Source organism: Rhincodon typus, chromosome 31, assembly GCF_021869965.1.
Source record: "Rhincodon typus isolate 14 chromosome 31, sRhiTyp1.1, whole genome shotgun sequence".
Lineage (NCBI taxonomy): Eukaryota > Metazoa > Chordata > Chondrichthyes > Orectolobiformes > Rhincodontidae > Rhincodon > Rhincodon typus.
Genome location: NC_063362.1, coordinates 19,844,120 through 19,866,585, shown reverse-complemented (window position 1 = coordinate 19,866,585; position 22,466 = coordinate 19,844,120). Strand labels below are relative to the sequence as shown.

The 22,466-nt window shown below is 41.0% G+C and overlaps 1 protein-coding gene across 1 annotated transcript in view; it reads right to left on the bottom strand.

Moving 5' to 3' along the window:
• Nucleotides 1-1,714: 1,714 nt before the first annotated feature.
• Nucleotides 1,715-22,466, bottom strand: part of LOC109914834 (transmembrane protein 88) — a 38,110-nt gene continuing 17,358 nt past the window's right edge. The window contains exon 2 of the mRNA XM_020514446.1: nucleotides 1,715-1,984. Coding sequence (XP_020370035.1) covers nucleotides 1,715-1,984 — 270 coding nt within the window. The remainder of the gene's footprint in view (nucleotides 1,985-22,466) is intronic.

Genomic DNA, 22,466 nt, shown 5'->3' with positions numbered 1-22,466 from the left:
GTACTCTCAGCATTATGTATTCCAACACAAAAATAGAAATTGCTGGAAAAGCTCAGTAGGTCTGGCAGCATCCGTGGAGTGAAATCAGAGTTAACATTTCAGGCCAAGTGACCCAGCAATTTTTAAATATTTTTCTGATTTGCATCTGCAGTTCTTTCGGTTTATATTAAGTATTCTGATGGTGGCTGTTAATGGGAAATTGGGACTGCTACTTTCTAATTGATAAAAGTGGTTTGGTGCATGAAGTAATAGCAGAAATCAAGGATCTACTGATGAACAACAGGCGTGAGCTGAGGGGAGACAGTGGTGTGGTGGTAATGTCACAGGATTAATAATCTCATGGCCCAGGCTAATGGTCTTGGAGTGTGAGTCTAAATCCCATAGCTGGGATTTGATTCAATTAATAAATCTGCAATTAGAGTTAATAAAAAACTATCCTGATAGTTGGAAAACTTCATCTGATGCACATAAATCCTTTAAGGAAGGATATCTGCTTTCCTTACCTGGCCTGACCTACCTCCAGATCCACAGCAGTGAGGTTTACCCTTCACTTTAAGCCTCTTAGTTCAAAGGCAATTACCAATGGGTAACAAATGCAGGCCTTGCTGGTGACAGGCACGTTTAAGAAACAAAGAAAAAAAAGTCTGCACAATCATGTCATTTACCAGCTCATTTATTGTGTTGCTCCTAATTAGGGGGTTTTAACCTACTGAGCCTACAAGAAATGGAAAGCTTTGAGTGGGATGGAATAATTCATAAAAAATCTTAAATCTAGATCTCGCTGTCTGCAGCTTCTCTGTAACACTGTTCTGTTACCCTGACACGCTTTTAATGGTGCGATCTGCCTATGTAGTACGCAAAACAACCCATTGCTCTGTATCTCAGTACATGTGACAACAATAACTCAAACAAACAAACCCCATCCGCGAATCTGCCCAGTGATAGTTTTGACAATGATGGCTAATCAGTCTGCTCCCAGATGTGGGTTGCTCATTTAAACATGTAACTCAGATTTCTCCCTCCACTTTAAATATAATCTGGCAGTGAGGCTAGAACTGCTCCACGGAATAGTTTAGTCCTTGTCCAGCACGGCTTGTGGGCCAAGAGAAACAGGCATGCTTCCTTTCGGGTTCCTAATAAGCTTCCCTCCCAGTGATTGGGCCTTTTGCTGTAATCAGTGACAAACCCACGCTAGATAATGCAGAGAAACCTCCCGGCAGTATTAGTGCTGCAGTATCTCAACTGGACGGGGGGTTGTCATTACTGTGTGGCGTGTTTACATCGGCAGCTTAAAACATTCAGATGCACAAACATAGCACGTAGATGTGTTTAATGTAGACAAAGCTAGTAAAAATAATTGAAAATGCATGAGGCTACTTGTCTTGAAAGAGACTGGAATAAATAAATATTTTCTACTTAAAATTATAGCATTAAAAATAGACGGGGCGGGGGGAAGCTGTCATTGTTGGAACTACACAACAGCTCAGAATGATATCTTAACCCTGATACCTCTCAACCCAAGACATCAATCTTTCTATTCCCTTTACCATTGCAGAGGGACCTGGTATGTATTCCCAGCAATCACTCCTTTGATCTTAATACAAAAATGTCACTGTCAATAACTTCACAATGCAGGAAACAGAACATGGAGCACACAATTATGTTGCAAACGCAGTAATAGGCTGCAGTACATACAACTTATCTTCAAACTTGATCAAACCCAAGCCTTCAAATTGCTGTCCCATTCTTTTCCACAGCAACAAAAACTAGGGTTGTCATGCCCAGTCCACTTCATCCCTTTGTAGATGGCTCGGGAGTAAGGTAGGAAGCAAAGGAAGAGACGCAGACGGCGTGCCACACTACAGTAGGTCACCATGGCAATAACAATCAGGGGAGACATTAGGACAAAACCGAGAATGATGAGGGCGGAGGAACTGTTATCATCGAGGATAGTTTTACAGTAATAGGCATCAGAATGAATAACCTGCGGATCAAACATAAAAAAAATTAGTCTCAACTCAAACAGACAATGCTTACTCTAAGTTACTTGCTAATAGAAAATTCTATAATAAGATTTCCATGCATTTTATTAAAAACTTTTATGAATAATATCAAATCTCAATTTATATCAGTAATTGATAAGTTTTTGTTACATATTTTGAACACACTAGCAAAGTGAGGGACAGAGACATCCAAACATGAGTCGTTGTAACTACTGTGCCAATTTATTATGGCAATTTTGTCTTTTTAATATATCTCAATTTTTAGGCGGGTTTTATCCTCACCCTCTGTCTCTAAATCCCTTTACCACCCTCTGTCTCTGAATCCTTTTACCTGACAAGCACTTACACAATGCCTTTGATGTTAGAATCCATCACTTCCTTTTCTGACATCAACCTAAGTGACTTGTAGTTCATCAATTTATCTTTCTCTCCATTTTTAACAAAGTTGTAATTTGGCTATCTTCTGAATCCCACAGATTTATTGTTTTTCATTACAGATTGGTGATAATTTCATAAATTGGGAATGATTCATTTGATAATCATTGTTCACTATGTGATTCTCAGTCTGGTCTCTGTGTTGACCTGTGGTCCATCTCTTTGATGGAAACTCCTTGCCTTTAACAATAAATGAATGTTTCAGACAACAGGCTGACTAATCTGAACATTTTCTGAATTTATTTTCCCATAACTTTCAGTATTGGGGATTAACATATTCTGTACAGTTTGCTGAATACAAAATGGCATTCTCTATTCGACTTCAACTTTCAGTATCAACATTCAAATCATGCACTGATATCTGAATAAAAGTTGTACAGAGGACAAAGAAATCTTGTAGCCTCGGAACATTAGGTTCTAATGTATCAGTAGAGACTGAAAAGGGATTGTGCTGAAAATATATTTGGTCTGTCACACTGACATCAAATAAAGCTTCTTCAAAATGACACGAGCAAGCGAAAAGTTACAAATTAGTAATGAGTGTGAAGCGCATCTCCCATCTCAGAATCTCCATGAAGACAATAAAAATAGGAGTTAAAGCTCCAGGGTTCCCTCTTTCAATCATAATCCAACTATTGCTACTGGAAATGAACATGTATAGGCATTCAATGGGAACAGGGTCAGGCAATGATTGTGAAACCCCATATTGTTAACACCCACAGTTAGACTCACACCTGAAAATTATCTAACTGAGCAGGACCGCCGAGAGCAGTCAATGTGCTCCTACCAGCAGGGGAGGAATAAAGAGATAAGTAAAACAAAGAACTGCGGATACTGGAAATCTGAAGCAAAAACAGAAATCAGCAGGTCTGGCAGCATCTGTGGAGAGAAAGCAGAGTTAATGTTTCGGGCCCAATGACCATTATTCAGAATAAAGAGAGAAACATTGAGGGAGGAAGAGGATAAATATTTGTTCAATCATTCAGAAAGGCTGTATGCATATGCAGATTTGTGAAATTAAATGTGTGCCCTTGAGGACCCATTAAATCTATGTTTTTCAGCAGAGTACAGGAAGTTTTGCCAAGCAGCCAATCTAGATTATCTGCTCAAAATCTTGCAATGCCATTTCAGCTAGTGACATTGTGATTCAGAGGCCATGCTGGAAGACAAACATCAATCCCTGGATAGCTCTGTCACCACAAACAGCAATAGGGCAGGGACAACATGACCATCTGTCTAAGTGTCTCTATACTTCACCTTCACTCTCTCGTGCAGTATTTGTTAATGTTCATTTGCATTTATTACCATATATTGCTCTGTGTGAATGTTGAATTGACGCAGTAGATTGGAATAATAGCCAACAGTAATTTATCTTTGGATGTCTTTCTGACAGTTGGATGTTTAGCCACTGTGTCACAGGTTGGGGATAAAGTAAGGTGACAGATGATGTGCAAAAAGTTTGTAGAGTGCATTGGGATGAAGAAAGCTCTTCGGCTAACTTTAATTCTGACTCCCAGGTTCCCAAAGTGAATTTTCCCCGTATAGCTTTGAGGTGTTTTGTATGTGAATCTAGTATTCTTGCCTGAGCTAGGATTGTACAAAAAGTGGAGAAAGAATGGGCTGTCTAACTTATCCATGCTTGTGCTGTCCTCCAGATGCTGCAATCTCATATACCATCATATCCCACTTTGTTCCCAATCTCTGAGACGGCTAATCAGGGCAAAGATGCCCCAACATCTTTCAGAACAAAGGATAGACCCATGTACATCCATGGGGCTTATTCAAAACATTCTTATCCCACTTTATTGGCCATATCCTTTGATAGCACTGTTTGTCAAGAATATATCTTGAAACATATAATATCTCCCACTTTAATGCTTCTGAATAACCTACTCCAAATAGTAATCTTTATCATCTTAAAGAACTTTTCCTGGCGTCTTTTCTGAGTTTTCCCTTCTCATCATAAATTTATGCTTTAAATAACCTGAAACCAGACTATAATATCTGAATTGTATCTCAGATATTTTGGCATTTTCAAATCACATTTCAGTTTACGGATTAATCAGAATATAGTATAAATATCAATTTTTCACCTAGCCTTCTCCTTTCATTGTATCATCACCTTTTTCCCTCTTTACAAACACAGAAAACCTGACAGCATAGAAAGGTGTCAATGGTCACATTGTATTCATGCCAGCTGAAAAAAAGGTGTCCATCCTTCTCCCACTTTTTAGCTGTTATTCCATAGCCCTGTATGTTACCTTCAAATGGCTATCCAGGGTATTTGCAGCAATACAATCACACTTCATTAGGAGTGAACTCATTCGACACTATACAGTCTCTGCTTTGAAAGTTCCTATGAACTTCTTGCATTTTCCATCTCTTGTGCCAAAAAAGTTGTTGCATTACAGATTATTAGGCATGTTTAACCTTTCTGTAATATCTTGATGATTTGATAAATATCTGTAAGTCTAAGATTACAACAGATGACCAAAGGTTTGATGAAAGAGTTAGATTTTAAGGAGCTTCATAAGGATGAAGGAAGGAATCATAGAGAAGCAGAGAAATTTAGGAAGCAAATTACAGAGCTTAGGGACTCGGCAAGTGGATGCACAACCACCAGTGGTGGAGCAGTTAAAATTGGGATTTATAAGATGCAAGAATTAGAGATGATTAAGTATTTCAGAGGGTTGTAGTGCTGCAGAAGATTACAGAGATAAGGTGGATAAAGCCATGGAGGGATTTGAAATCAATGGCAAGACTTTTCCAATCAAGGCATTGTGTAACTGGGAGCCAGTTTAGACCCGTGAGCACAAGGATGATGGGTGAACAGAATGCTGGCAGCAAAGATTTCGAAGAGCTTAAGTTGATAGAGGGTGGAAGAAATCCAGCAGGCCAGGGAATAATCAAGTCTGGAATTTTTTTTTGAAAAAAGGCCTGGATGAGATCTCAGCGGAAGATAAGCTGAGGCAGAGTGGCATTGAAAGATGTTACAGAGAGGGAGAAAGGCAGTCTTAGTAATGGTGTGAATATGTGTTCAGAAGCTCTTCTGAATATCAATTATACAGCAGGGATTGTGACCAGTCTGCCTTATCCTCATGTAGTTAGAAAGAATGATAGTCTTAAAGAGAAGGATGGTGTCAGTGGCTGGGAAATGGAGTTGGTGGTGGCAGTCAAGGACAATGGACTTGGCTTAATTGGCACAAATGAGAGATTGGCTTTGTTCATCTGCCTCTGATGCATAATAATTGGTTTAATTGGTATGTTATTCATTATATATTAAATATATTTGCTTAATTCACTGGAAGAAAACTGCAAGCTGTGGTATTCCCTGGGGTAGCTGCCAATGTAGCATACACTCTAAGCAATATGAAATAATTATATTACTGCAGGTCAATTGGAACCTGATAACATTGATGTTACTTTGACGCTTTGATTCTTGATCCCAATTCTGATATAAAACTTGTAGTACTTTCAAACTAAACAGCAATCTAACATGGACATATTTGGCTCTTACATTCTACTTGTTTTCCACTTGAAACTTCTTTGCTTTGTTGTGGTGCAAAGCATTTTCATTCCAAATGTGTGTTGGATCTGCAATGATATCTCCTCTAAAGGATGCCAAATTTTCCTAGTAGTCTAACAATGAAAAAATATACCATTACAAAGAACATGCCCAGTTAGCAAGGCTTCACTTTATTAGAAGAAAGGTTACATTTCCATCAACATGAGGCAATGCATTTTTCACAGATGAAGTAACAGAATTTCTTTGTTAGGCTTACTGCTTGTTTTCATTTGTGCGATGTGGTGCATTAGAAGTAGTTAAACTTTACCGACAGAATAGAGTTATTATACTAGCATACAGTAAGAATAACAGTGACAGTGAAACTTCTATTATGCTGCTAACTGCACATGGTCATGTCCTGGCAAGATGCCTTGCACTCATTAAACTGGCACCTAGCTCAGTCGTCAGCATCCAGAAACATTACTTCAAATCAGTCAGAGGAGAAAAAATCCGCTGGCTTTTTAGTGAATAATACTGCTATGTTTCCCACAAGTGAATTGAACGTCATTTCAAAGCATACAGAGTAGAGTCTGGATAAAAAATCCATTATTTGTACCTGTATCACTCATATTTATCCAAGCTACAATAAGTGCCGCTTGATATGCTAAATCTTCCACAAAAAGACTTGAAGCCAACTGCAAGCATTTGCCAAATCACATTTCCACAATGAAAAGTCAACACAGGCATTTCAGATCCTGCAATTGCCCAATGGTTGGGTGCATTGAAAGTTGCAAAGTGCTGAGAAACATTCCAACTAGTAAAATTGGATTTACGACGCAACACTGTAACAAACCCCTCACTCACTCCACCCACAAGACAATGAGGTTAATTGCCAAAAATGGCCCAATAGGTCCTTTGAAGACAACAGGATGTAGCAATTCAAACTGAATCCATTGGACAATCTGAATGCTCCTGAATCTGCAGCATCAGTGAAGGACTCCCATTGCAAACCAGTGTGCACAGTCAGGAATACAGCATCTCTGCAGAATTTGCAGGAAGTTTTCCCATCTCATTTCCTTTGTAGAATGGCCGTTGGAAGTCCACCCCCTGTGTTAGGCCATGAAAGGCTATGCCATTCAAAGGTCCACCTGCTTTTAAAATGTTTTGCAATTGAGGTTGAAATGGGTAACACACAGATTGATGGCAGGCTTCAGTTCACTCCACATGTCAGGTGTTTTAAGCTGATGTCAGTGAGCCAGCTTATGCTGCAAGGAAGAGCAGAGTGATGTGGGAAAGGGCATGGAGAGGTATGCTTACTGAGGCAAAGGTGCTCCATTCAGCCAGGGGCTACTGCCTCAGTCAATCCAGGGACTGGGCTGTTTCTACTACAGAGATTGGGCCATGGTCAGTCTTAGCAATCAAACAAAATCAGTCTGGGAGTTGCTCGTCGCTCAGCTGAAGTCATCTTGCAAATTGAGTTCAGAGTGACAGTAGGCTGCAATCAAACGGAGTTGTCCTGCAGGATCTGTCTGGGGATAGGCCATGGTTACAGAGTGGGGTGGGTCCTACATTCTTCAGGGGATTTTAGGCTTTGTTCAGGGCATCATCGAGGGAGTAGGCAGCTAAAATTTGGGTGTTGAACAGATTGTATTTAGTGGCTCATTTTGGAGGGGAAACCACTCCATGTCACAGCTTCTGGCCATGGCAAGTGAAATAGGCTCATTTTGGTGGCTGGGGAGGGAGGAATGGTATAGTAGGCAAGCTAGGTTTCAAAGTCTGTCTGTAGCCCTGATCTGCTCCAGTCAGGCTCTTGTTCATGGATTTAATTGGCCTTTTAATTGTCTTAATAAGCTGTCCACAGCTTGGTTTTTCCTATTCCAACCTTCAGAAAAAAGAGTTCCAGGATGGCATGGTGTGAGAAATTGACATGGCAACTGACAACACAAAAATTACATGCCACCTGCATTGTTCCCCCAAACAGAGGTGAAAATTCTGCCCTGAATCAGAATTCAGAGCCAAACTGTTGAAGGCAGAGAACTTTGGTTACTGAAGAGTTATTCTTTTTTCTCTATTTGGTTTTAAATAGTTTCCAAGAGTCTTACATTCCACACAATAGTATGGGGCCAGAAAAACGATGCAGAAAATAAATCACAAGCAAGCAACTCTTTTAATTCATAGCCTGGTGAATTATTGATTCACTAGCTCATAATGTTACTGAGCCACACCTGCTCACCAATAACCTGCTGCTCACTGATGTTCAATTTGAGTTCCACATGCACCAATCATTTCTTGACTTCAGGAAAGTCTTTCATTTGTGCAAAAAGGATAAAAGTGCTGAATTCGAGGTAAGGTGACATCAGCTGGCATTAACATTAAGGTAAGGTGTTGCATCAAAGATTCCTAATAAAACTGAAATCAGAGGATATTGTAGTGGGGAAGAGTGAATGAAAACTTGCACTGCCCAGAGTCATATCTAGCACAGTGAGATGATTGAAATTGTTGAGGTCACTTATCTCAGTCCAAGGGCATTGCTTCAGGAGTTCCTCATAACATTGTTCTCAGCCCATTCATCTTCAGCTGCCTCATTAATGTCTTTCCCTGCAGAATAATTTCAGAAAGAGGACTGTACACCGACGATCCCATCTTCAGCTCTATTTCTCAATACCTTAGGATATTGAAACAGTCTGTGCATGCAGGAAGATCTGGACAGCAATTAGATGGGAAAAAAATTGGCAAGTCACCTTCATACTATACAAATTCCAGGCAATGACCATCTTCACAGGACACAATTTGATGTTTCTCCTCGATATTCAAAGGCATTGCCATCACCAACTCGACTGTGGGAGTCACTATTCACCAGAAACTCAACTGGCTCAGTGACATAATGATTAGAGCTGGTCAGTGGTTGGACATGCTTCAGCGAGTGGCTCACCTTCTAATTTCCCAAAGTCTTTTGTACAAGGGACAATTCACAGTGTTGTTCAATGCTCTGTAATTACCCAGATTGATGCAACTGCAACAACGTCAAAGAAACTCAGCATCACCCAGGACAAAGCAGTCACCTAAGAATACCCACTACCTAAAACATTAAATCACTCCACAGTGGAGAAGCATGGCTGTACTCTTTATAAGACGCACGGCAGCAACTTTCCAAGTCTCCTTCCCAATGCCTTCCAAATCTACAACTTCCATTACCTCGAAGGAGAAGAACTGCAGGTACATTGAACACCATCACAGTCATATTCATCTCCAAATCACACATCATCCTGACTTTGACAAACATTGAGGTTCCTTGTTACCAGATGCATTCTGTTACTTTCCGAGCACCAACCGGAGAGGGCTAAGAAATACTGGCCTTGAATAAAGTCATAGACCACTTCCTGGTTTAGACATCAGAATGTCCTGGATTGGTGATCACAACTCCCTGACCTTTACTATAGTCATGGAGAGGGATAGGAGCAGACAGTATGGGAAAGTATTTAATTGGGGGAGGGGAATTACAATGCTATTAGGCAAGAACTGCGGAGCATAAATTGGGAACAGATGTTCTCAGGGAAATGCACAACAGAAATGTGGAGGTTGTTTAGGGAGCACTTTCTACGAGTACTAGATAGGTTTGTCCCACTGAGGCAAGGAAGGGATGGTAAGGTGAAGGAACCTTGGATGACAAGACATGTGGAACATCTAGTCAAAAGGAAGAATGAAGCTTACTTAAGGTTGAGGAAGCAAGGATCGGACAGGGCTCTAGAGTGTTACAAGCTAGCCAGGAAGGAGCTGAAGAATTGGCTTAGGAGAGCTAGAAGGGGGTATGAAAAAGCTTTGGCAGGTAGTATTAAGGAAAACCCCAAGGTGTTCTATACTTATGTAAGGAACAAGAAGATGACCACAGTGAGGGTAGGGCTGATCAGGGATAGTGGAGGGAACTTGTTCTTGGAGTCGGAGGAGGTATGGGAAGTCCTTAATGAGTACTTTGCTTCAGTATTCACCAGTGAGAGGGACCTTGTAGTCTGTGAGGACAGTGTGAAACAGGCTGATATGCTCGAACAGGTTGAGGTTAGGAAGGAGGATGTGCTAGAAATTTTGAAAAACATGAGGATAGGTAAGTCCCCTGGGCCAGATGTGATATACCCAAAGTTTCTACAGAAAGCGAAGGAAGAGATTGCTGCTCCTTTGGCAATGATCTTTATGTCCTCATTACCCACTGGAGTAGTACCAGATGATTGGAGGGTGGCAAATGTTCAAGAAAGGGAATAGGGATAATCCTGGGAATTATAGATCAGTCAGTCTTACTTCTGTAGTGGGCAAATTATTAGAGAGGATTCTGAGAGATAGTATTTGTGATTATTTGGAAAAGTGCAGTCTGATTAGAAATAGTCAGCATGGTTTTGTGAGGGGCAGGTCATGCCTCACAAGCCTTACTGAATTCTTTCAGGATGTGACAAAACACATTGATGAGGGTCGAGCAGTGGATGTGGTGTATATGGATCTTAGCAAGGCATTTGATAAGGTTCCCCATAGTAAGCTCATTCAGAAAGTAAGGAGGCATGGGATTCAGGGAAATTTTGCTGTCTGGATGCAGAATTGGTTGTCTAATATAAGGCAGAAGATGGAAGTAGATGGTAGTAGATGGAAAGTATTCAGCCTGGAGCTCGGTGACCAGTGGTGTTCTGCAGGGATCTGTTCTGGGGCCTCTGCTGTTTGTGATCTTTATAAATGACTTGGATGAGGAAGTGGAAGGCTGTGTTAGTAAGTTTGCTGATGACACAAGGGTTGGTGGAGTTGTGGATAGTGTGGAGGGCTGTTGTAGGTTGCAACAGGACATTGACAGGATGCAGAGCTGGGCAAAGAAGTGGCAGATGGAATTCAATCCAGAAAAGTGTGAAGTGATTCATTTTGGAAGGTTGAATTTGAATGCAGAATAAAGGGTTAATGGCAGGATTCTTGGCAGCATGGAGAAACAGAGGGATCTTGGGGTCCACGTCCATAGATCCCTCAAAGTTGCCACCCAAGTTGATAGGGTTGTTAAGAAGGCGTATGGTGTGTTGGCTTTCATTGGCAGAGGGATTGATTTTAAGAGCCACGAAGTTATGCTGCAGCTCTATGAAACCCTAGTTAGAACACACTTGGAATATTGTGTTCAGTTCTGGTTGCCTCATTATAGGAAGGATGTGGAAGCTTTAGAGAGGGTGCAGAGGAGATTTACAAGGATGCTGCCTGGACTGGAGGGCAGGTCTTATGAGGAAAGGTTGAGGGAACTAAGGCTTTTCTCATTGGAGCAAAGAAGGATGACAGATTACTTGATAGAGGTGTACAAGGTGATGAGAGGTATAGATACCTCTTTTTCCCAGGGCGGAAATGACTATCACGAGAGGGCCTAATTTTAAGGTGATTGGAGGAAGGCGTAGGGCAGATGTCAGAGGTAGGTTCTTCACACAGAGAGTGGTGGGTGTGTGGAATGCGCTGCCAGCGGTGGTAGTGGAGTCAGATACGTTAGGGACACTTAAGTGACTCTTGGATAGTAAAATGTAGGGTATACAGGGTAATTTGATCTTAGAGTAGGATAATAGGTCGGCACAACATCATGGGCCAAAGGGCCTATACTGTGCTGTACTGTTCTATGTTCTATGGTGTTGTAAATTGTGCTCTACAGTTATAGGAATTATCTGCCTGTGTCACAGGAAGTGTTAACAGATAATTAAAGGTTTAATAGAACAAGCTAGAAAGACTATTGAAAACCTGATTAGATTAGTGGTTTAAACAAATATACTTTCTATTAACTGGTTGATATTTTTAACTTTCTTTATAATCCTAAGGAAAAGGTGTTCTCTGCAATTAATCTGTGTTTGATACTTTCATACACATTGATAACATTGTATATTTGGAACCACATTTATAATTTTTATTTTATATTAAAATGATGCATTTAATAAATATTTTTCCCAACTTTTTTAGTTCATTCATTGAATGTGAGCATTGCTGGCAAGCCCCATCCCTAAGTGCTCTTGAGAAAATGGAAGTAAGCAACCTTCTTAATCCATTGTAGTGCATGAGCTGTAGGTACACCCAACTGTCACACTTGCAATTCCACACTTACATTCTCATTTGTGCAATTGTTCCAATCTTTTCAAATTTCACAATCATAACACTAACAAATGAATAACTGAGTGTCTATTATTGCCAGAGACTGTGTGTGGCATGAAAGCGATCTTGCATGTGCCTGTTGTATTTCTCCGTTTGGGTGACAGTGGAGGTAATTTTGGTTTAAAGAGACTTCATGAGTTGCTGCGTTGCACTTTGTAGTTGAAATTACTGCTGCCTTTGTGTGCTTGTGGTGGAAGGTATGAATGTTTAAGGTGGTACCTTCTTGGAGACTTTTGTTGCCTGCTGTTTGTGTGGCATGAATGTTACTTGCCACTGAGCGGTCCAATCTGTAACATTGTCTGGGTTTCGCTGCTTCAAATCTGAGAAGTTGCAAATGGAACTTAATACCATGTGCTCATCTCAACTTCTGACTTTATGGCGAGTGAAGGTACTTGATGAAGCAGTTTATGATGAGTGGGACTAGAAACAACCATTAGCTCAAATGATTGGATGTAGGGCACTGCTCTGAGAAACTCCAGCAGACGTGTTCGGAAGCTGAGATTTTTGGCCTCCAAGAATCACAACTGCCATTTTTTTGTGCTAGATAAGACTCCAATCAGCGGAGAGTCTGTTTCCTGAATCAGTTGGCATGAATTCACTGGGACTGCTCAATGCCACACTCTGTCACATGATACCTGGCTATCAAAGGTAGTCACTCACACCTCATCTCTGGAATTCAGCTCTTTCTTCGTGTTCACACTAGACTCTATAAATACCTGGAGCCAAGTGCACTGGCAGAACCTAAATGGAGCATCAGAGAGCAGGTTATTGGTAACTGTATAAAGAAACCTTTAATCTCAATGCCAGTAAGTCTTGATTTCAAACTCCGTGCAGCAGCTACGTAACCTAGAGTGTTATTTTAGTTCAGAAGGAACAATATGACAGTGGATATTATATTTATTGGAGCTTTTACCTATGGAACATGGAAAATTGACTGCTACGTAGAGTTAGAGTTCTAATAACAGATTGTTTATTTTCTCAATTATTCATTGTTGAATGAAAAATGATGTCTTGTGTTAATTTGATCTCCTGTGGATTGGATGCCGGAGCTTTTTTTATTACAATTACCGATAAGGAGGATATCTTTGTCAGCTGATTACTGCTGTCAGTTTTCTTTTCAGGAACCAACTTCAAACATCTCCTCAAGCACCCCATTTGCTTTGAATCATTCAGGCAGCAAATTAGAAACCATTCAAATGCTGACATCCAATTTCTTTTTCAGGTTATTTGTTTGAAATCCATTTTCCAGAGAATTTCTGTCCGCCCCCAAATCTGGTCATGATATTAGCACAGCAGAAGAATCTGCCAGCTGCTCCCAAGTAGGTAACACAACAAACACTCACTTTCCTTGTGTGTTAGTGGTTTAGCCTCTTCTGTGTTCAATTATAGTCTGTCATCAATGATTTAGCTGAAGGCATCTGATCAATTGCTTTATGCAGTGTTCATAGCCCCGAGATATTCAGACCAAGCACTGGGTAAATTCCTATAACAATCTCAGCATTAAATATTGTATCCAACGTCTGAGAAAGTAAATTTACTTATCCATTCAGCATTGCAGAATTTTTCAAAACAAAAGATGGCCATTTGGCCCTGCTGCGTCTGTGCTGGATCTCTAACAGAGCTATCCACTTCCTTGCGTTGTAGCTCTGGAATTATTTATTTTTCAATATTTTAAAAGCAGTAATAATAGATTATGCTATATCAGATCTCTCTGCATTATAAAATCATATGAAGCAAAACTGAAATTTCTTTGCTGCTCAATGGCAGAATAATGCAAAGGAAGGCCTCAAGCTCACTTGGGTTTGTAGAGTTTAAAGGAGCTCCGTTCTTCCTCCTTGTGAAATGAACACTGGTTTAACTATCAGTTCATTTTTGTCTGGACTCCCAGTCCCCTCCTCCAGCATATGGTCCTCAAATTGCAAACTGAATGCTATGTCAATCATAAAACCCTGATTTACTTCTTAAATCCCCGACTGAGGCAGGTGCAGCAACTGCCCCGCGGTGAGCCCAAGGAAACATTTTGCAGCTCCACCAATGGTGGGAATGGGTAGAATTCTGGATCCATTTGTGTCAAATTTACCTGGGGGGAATGGTGCACCCACCAACTCACTCACATCTTACATGGAAGCAGCACTCGGTTTTTTTTTCTACAAATGACCACTCCCTGATATGTTCCCCTTCTTATTTAAGATTTGCTTTTCTTTCCCTCATATTACAGACTATAATAACCAGAGCTATCTTCTCTGTAAATCATAAACTGGTTGATTTTATTGTAGATCTATTTTGGTTTCCCAAGGGTAAAAGATGCTTTTCACATCCGGTGAGTAAATCAGCAGTTGCCATGATGAATATGCTGATTGGGGCAATTTTGCTACATTACATTCACTGAGGTTGGAGCAAGGTGAGGCTGCTCCTGCAGACAATTGTACCTCAATTAATAACACACTTTAATTGGTTTTATCACAAAATTGAGTGAAGGATTGGCAGTGGCTCCATGGTCTTGGTGGCCATAGGCACAATCGCTCAGGGATTTCTCTCTCCTGGATTGTGTGTCATCATGCTGAGCTGTGACAAATTCCTGCTCTACCTGGGGTTTGGTTGATCTCGGGTGGTGTAGGATCTGACAATTGGAGAAGAATTTTGTCCCCCCTCAATTCCTTTGGGTGGGAGCATAATTTCATGCTGCTGGTCATCATGATGGTTTGCCAGCACCATCCTACTGTTGGGTCAATTTTCCCAAAGGGTAACTGGGGACTTCCTTCTTGTAAGTAGCACATAGCAGATTAAAGTAAGCAAAAGAGACCATTAACGAATTTTCCTGTCAGCTTGCATGGCTTTCACTGCATCAGGACTTGGACTGGACTGGACTTGACATGGAAGGCAGGCTTGAGAAGTGGGCACTTCTTACCCTGGCAACCTGCTCACAAATATGACCATTTCTTAATGGATTGGAGTTGCTTGCTTAAAGCCATACTAGCCTGAAAATGCCCAAGACTCGAGCCTGGTTACTACTTGGATGGCAGACCACCTGTGAATACCAGGTGCAGTAGGAGGGCTCTTGTCGTGCAGCAGTAATGTCCATACCTCTGACCCAGGAGGCCTAGATTCAAGTCCCACCTACCCTGGACGTATTTCAAAAATATCTGAACAGGTTGATTGAAAAAGCTAACTATAAATACTGTGACTACAGGAGCAGCTCAGAAGCTCCGAATTCTGTGAGTAGCTCACTGCCTATCTCTCCAAAGCCTGTCCGCAATCTATAAGGCACAAGACGCGGTAAGATGGAATGGTCTCAACTTGACTGAATGGGTACCATCCCAACAAGACTGAGGAAGCTCAATGGCTTGGAAGAAGCAGCCTATTTGATTTTCCATCCATCACCATAAACATTTAATCCCTCCACCAGTGAGGTACATTGGCAGCAGTGTGTACTGTCTACAAAGTGCACTGCAGCAACTGTCCCAAAGCTGCTTTGACAGTACCTTCCAAACCCATGACCTCCACCATCTAAAGGCACAAGGGCAGCAGATGCATGGGAATACCAGAACCTGCAAGTTCTTCTCCAAGTTACACATCATCCTGACTTGAAAATAATGCCACGATTCCTTCACCATATCTATACCGTACAGACTGCAGGAATCCAGGAAGGCAGCTTACCACCAACTTCTCTAGGGAAATTAGAACAAGCAATAATTGCTGTCCTTGCCAGTGATGCCCACATCCTGTAAAAGAAAAGAAAAACCCCTATTTTAACAGTGAGTCCTCCTTTTTGTCACTAATTGACCAATTCAGGAAAGTCACAGCCAGGTGACTGTTTCCAACACATTGTGGGGTCGAGATCCCTATTTGACAGGGACCAAATCACAAAATTCTGCCCCTGATTTCCAAGCTAGAGAGAAGAAATCAACTAGGTTTATGATCACTGTCCAATGCTTCCTTCGGAACCGTGATTCTTGGGTGAGAATGTAGTCAGGTGTAGCTGTGCCATCAATGCTCAGGCATGGAGAGTGCTCACTTTAGTATAAGAAAAGCCTTTCTTTTAGTATGATGTGAGAGCAACACATCTATAGATGAATTTCGACACACAACACCATTTTGTGATCTTGGAAGACAATGAGTGCTGAAGTGTGAATTATGTTCAACACAGCCAAAATCAAATTTGAAAATTACTGCTTCATTATGACACAAAGACTATGCTGTAACTAATAAGTTTCTGTATATGAAGTTGTCAGTTTTAGAAACAGACAATGGGAGCAGAAGTAATCCCCATTGAACCCAACATTCTTTCATTTAACATGATCATGGTTAATCTTCTTTCTCAACACTATACTTTCTTCCCATGGCCTTGACATCTTTAGCCTCTAGAAATCTATTTCTTTCTTAAGCACTATTCAATGAATTGGCCTCCACAGCTTTCTGAGGTAGCGAATTCCACCAGTTTGTCACCAGTGTTCCACCAGTTTGAGTGAGGAAATTGCTCCTCATCTGTTGGAAACTGGAATCCTCCTTAACACTGAAATTCTTTGTGTAGCCCGTGTGTTACAGCAGTAACTAGCCATCTACAAATATAAACAGATCTCTACCACATGAAAACAGAGATGTTATGAGAATCACTGAGGCCATAACTCACATTAGAGATTTATCAGGCACCACACTACATGATTACCAATACAGTGTTTTGAAAAATAACAAGTTTTTGTTCTTAAAAGGAATGCAAGCAAACCTTCAAATGGAGGTGGGCAAAGGGAATAACTGTCATCCTGACATCATGAGCTTGTGGTCATTGACTAACAGGGTAATTAACACAACATTGACAGCAAGTCCCCAGATGAGGGATATCAACAGGGATAATGGGGAGAGAGGAGTGAGCAGATCCAGGGGAAAGAGCTATTAATTTCATGGGAGAAGACCAAAACCTAATACCACCGAAGACTGCGCAACATCAGGGACGATCATCCTTCTCACTCCTAAACCACCACACCACTGCTCCTGCATTCTACAAGACAGCTTCAGGATCAGTGCAGTGTTCTTATCTGTCACAGGTATATTTCGTTCTTTGTCTAATTAACAAGTGTATCATATCTAAACTCCTGCTTCGAAACAAACCCAATAAACTTTCAAAAAATTGCTAAAAATTGTCAGCTGCCTATATTAGGTGACTGTGATCACAAACACCCCCAAAATCAACGCAATTCAGTCTGACATACCCCGTATCCGACATACCCCATATCCTGACACCATGACCTCTTGTTTGGGGGGCCCGCTGGTCTGGGGATGCACCTTTCCTGCATCCAATCTATCCACCCTGTCAGAATCTTATACATTTCATTGCAATCTCTCCTTGCTTTTCTGAACTCCAGTGAATACAGGCCCAGTTGACCCAGTCGCTCCTTGTCGAACAAACCATCCTGGGAATCATTCTGATGAACCTTTGCTCGACTCACTCTATGGCAGTGTATCTTTTCTGTAATGTTTGATTGTATTTTGAAGTTAACAATGTACAAGAAAGCAAAGATACGAGTGAGTAACCATGGATAAAACTTATTTGCTGTGTTATTGGCCAGACCAAAGGCCCTTCAGATACACCAAGGAGATAGCCTAGACCCGAAATTTTATCTTATTGAAAGGCAAGTGCAAGATGCTGTGTTCCAGATGTAATTCGATTGGTTACACTACTCGGCTTTAGGCAAAACACACTTTATTCTTACCCTACAGTTAAGATACAAATAAAGGAAAGAGGTATTGGTATGGCTTTAACTCTGTTGGAAAACCTAACAGAATAATAAGCTGTTCCAACATAGCAACATTCCATAAACACGCCCTTGGCAAAGGCAAAGTGAGTAAAACAAAATGTCTCACATGCAATTCTGGTAGCAAAGAGAGATCCCAGGCTTTTAGCTGTAGCAGAGAGAGGAATAACAGCTCCCATATCCAGCTTCAAAACCCCAACAACTGCTGAAAGCTAAACTAAAACCCTGGTTCTGTGGGAGCCTGACTCCACCCATTCTTGCTGCTGCTATTGTTCCAAATTTTGAAAAAAAATCAAAGGCTCACAAGCTATTTGCTTTATTGGCTTGGAGGAGATAGCTCAGCAACTATGACTCAAGATCCCTCTTCCAAAAAAAATGCACCTCTTAAAGCCATATTATTGTCACAGCCGTTGCCACAAAATAAATAAAGATGCAAATTTAACTTGTAATGGATAAGTTCTGCACATTTCATGACATTTCATTTATTAACTGCATTTTCCTTTCTTCCCCTATCTTCCCCTATCATTTTAAAGTGTGGAGGTTTGAAAAAGTTGTCAGATGACTCTGTGCTAGATGGTTTTGGCTACAATTATTTGGTGTTTGAGACTTTTCTTATTGCACATTTTGCTGTGGGGTCATAAAGTCATATAGAACTGTTGGTCCAATGCATCCATGCCAACCAAACATCCCAATCTGACCTAGTCCCATTTGCCAGCAGTTGGCTCATATTCCCTCTAAAACCCTTCCTATTCATGTACCCATCCAGATGCCTTTTAAATGTTATAATTGTATCCACCTCAACCACTTCCTCTGGCAGCTTGTTCCATACACACACCACCCTCTACACGATTAAAGCTATCCCTTAGGTCCCTTTTAAATCTTTCCCCTCTCACCTTAGACCTATGCCCCCTAGTTTTGTTCTCCCCTACTCTGGGAAAAATGGCCTTGGCTATTCACCCTATCCAAAGCCCTCATGATTTTATAACTTCTATAAGTTCACCCCGCAGTTTCTGCTCCAGGGAAAAAAGCCCCAACTTATTCAGCCTCTCCCTGTAATGCAAATCCTCCAGTCCTAGTAACATGCTTGTAAATCTTTTCTGCATCCTCTCAAGTTTAACAACACCTTTCCTAAAGAAGGGTGACTACAATTGCACACAGAATTCCAAAAGTTCTCTGGAACTATTGCATGGTGTCACAAAACAGTGGCTAGAGGTGAGAAAGAGCAAGTGAAAACAATATTTCCAATCAAAGTAATGAATCCAGAATCATCAGTACCTACTCAAATGGACAGAGGGCTCTCTTTTGACGTTGTGCCTTTTTGCATCCATTCTTAACCAGTCACATGTCATATACAGCACTGAAACAGACCCTTCGGTCCAACCAGTCCATGCTGAACATAATCCCAAACTAAACTAGTCCTACCTGCCTGCTCCTGGCCCATATCCATCCAGACCGTTCCTATTCATATATCCATCCAAATGTCTTTTAAACATTGTAATTGTACCCACATCCACCACTTCATCTGGAAGTTCATTCCACATGCGAACCACCCTTTGTGTAAAAAATTTGCCTCTTATATCTTTTTTAAATCCCTCTCCCTTCTCACCATAAAAATATGGCCCCTAGTCTTGAAATTCCCCATCTTAGGGAAAAGACAACTACCATCAACTCTATCTATACCTCGTTTTATTTTATTAACTTCTATCAGGTCACCTCTCAATCTCCTACACTTCAGTGAAAGAAGTCCCAGCCTATCCAGCCTTTCCTTATAACTCAAATCTTTCATACCTGGCAATATCCTGGTAAATCTCTTCTGTACCCTCTCCAGCTTTGATAATATCCTTCCTATAAGTGGGCAACCAGAATTGGATGCAGTATTCCAGAAGAGACCTCACCAATGTCCTTACAGCCTCAACATGACATCCCAACTCCTATATACAACTAAGCAATGAAGGCAAGTGTGTCAACTGCCTTTTTAACCATCCTGTCTATATGTGACATAAACTTCAAAGAATTATGCACCCACACCCTGAGGTCCCTCCATTCTACCACACTACCCAAGGCCCTACCATTAATTTTATAAGTCCTATCCTTGTTTGTTGTACCAACATACAATACCTCGCATTTATCCAGATTGAACTCCATCTGCCATTTTTCAGACCATCGACCCATTTGATCATCCCTTTGTAATCTTAGAAAACCTTCTTCACTGTCTGCTATGCCACCAATTTTGGTGTCATCCGCAAACTTACTAACCATGCCTTCTATATTCTCATCTAAATCATTTATATAAACAACAAACAAAAGAGGCCCCAGAACCGATCCCTGTGGAACACCACTGGTTACAGGCCTCCAGTCCGAAAAGCAATCTTCCACCATTACTCTGTCTCCTGCAGTTAAGCCAATTATGTATCCAATTGGCAAGCTCCCCCTGAATCCTATGTGACCTAACTTTACTAATTAGTCTACCATGTCGAACCTTGTCAAAGGCTTTACTAAAATCCAAATAAACAGCATCTACTGCTCTGCCATCATGGAACTTTTTGGTAACTTCCTCAAAAAACTCAATCAAGTTTGTAAGACACGATTTTCTTCGCACAAAACCCTGGTGACTATCACTAATCAATTTTTGCCTCTCTAAATGTCCATAAAGCCTATCTTTTATAATCACCCCCAACAATTTACCCACAACTGAAGTCAGACTCACAGGTGAATAGTTCCCCGGTTTCTCCTTACAACCTTTCTTAAACAAAGGTACAACATTAGCCACCCTCCAATCATCAGGCATGTCACCCGTACTTATAGATGATGCAAATATTTCTGCAAGAGGTCTCATAATTTCCTCCCTTACTTTCTACAACATTCTGGGATACATTAGATCAGGTCCCAGAGATTTATCCACCTTTATATTCTCTAAGACCTCCCAAACTTCCTCTTCTGTAATGTGAACTGTTTTTAAAACATCAGTTTATTTCTAAATTGCATCAGACACTGGCATAGAAATATAGAAAACAGGAGCAGGAGTAGGCCACTTGGCCCTTTGAGCCTGCTCCACCATTCAATAAGATCATGGCTGATCATCCAACTCAGTACCTACTTTCTTCCCATATCCTTTGATCCCTTTAGCTCTAAGAACCAGACCTAACTCTTCCTTGAAAGCCGACTCCATTTCCTTCTCCATGGTGAGAACTGACACAAAGTATTCATTTAGTATTTCTCCCATCTTCTGGGGTTCAACACAAGGACGACCTCCTTGATCATGAAAAGGCCCAACCCTTTCCCTAGTTACCTGCTTGCTCTTAATGTATTTGTAGACCCTTTCTGGATTATCCTTAACCTTATCTGCCAATGCTAACTTTTCTTGTGTGTATTTTGCTGTTTCTGTTTCTCCTTCTCTGTTATGTTCCCTCATCGATTTTTTTCTGTATTTTGACTGGGTGTCTCGATTTTCGTCTTTGCTGATTGTACCAATGTGAAAGGAGTTGGACCTGACAGGCAGGCTGTTTATCTTTACAGCTGATTTAATTTGCTTTACTGGGTAGAATCTCTACCCCTACTTCAGAGCTCATGTTTTAAAGAAGGATGTACAGGTCTCGAGAATTAAGTCTACATTGAGGCTTTGTTGCTGAGAATAACTACTTAGTTATTCTGCAAGACCAGAAGAATGCTTCCAGCCTTTCTATCCAGCCTGGATATGAGTCACATTCCTGACTGACAGATGAAGAGAGACTGGATCGGTTAGGACTATATTCACTGGAGCTAAGGAGAATGGAGGGGGGTGGGAGGATCTCATAGAAACTGTAACAGGGCTAGACGGGGTAAACCATGGACCACAGGCTAAAGACACCAGTTGTGCTATTTAAGACTGAGATAAGGAGAAATTTTTTCCGTGGTGGAGTGGTGAGCCTGCGGCATTCTCTGCCACAGAAAGAAGTTGTGGCCGAAATGTTGAACACTTTCAAGGAAGAGTTAGGTCTGGTTCTTAGAGCTAAAGGGATCAAAGGATATGGGAAGAAAGTAGGTACTGAGTTGGATGATCAGCCATGATCTTATTGAATGGTAGAGCAGGCTCAAAGGGCCAAGTGGCCTATTCCTGCTCCTGTTTTCTATATTTCTACGCCAGTGTCTGATGCAATTTAGCCTCCTTATGCCCAGCAGAATTAATACTGGCAAGGAAGGGGCATACAACATATGAGTCTGGATTTTACATAAGCAGGACCAGTTAACTGCCAGCATCAAGCATCCGTTCCTTCACTGTCAACCACAGAATCAGGGCCATGATATTCCCTTCCATTGCTGCCTTTTTTGTTACTTCAGTTTCACTTTGAGTTGGTATTTCCTGCACTTTAATGGAGATGAAACTGGATAATGACTGGATAGAGATGTAGCAGGACACATTCAGAGCACCTGAAGCCTGAGTTTTTCTGTGAAATTGATATTGTTTAAGAGGAAAATGCAGTGAATGGCTACTCTTTAAGTACCTTGAGATTTTTAACAACTTCATATCATCTGACAACATGAACTCTGTTCCTTTCAGATGAGCTCTCATCAGCACATTATCATCAGATATGCAACTGGCAGGCAAAGCATCTCTCGGAAACAGGTTCAGACCTGCAGGTCTAAAAAAATCTT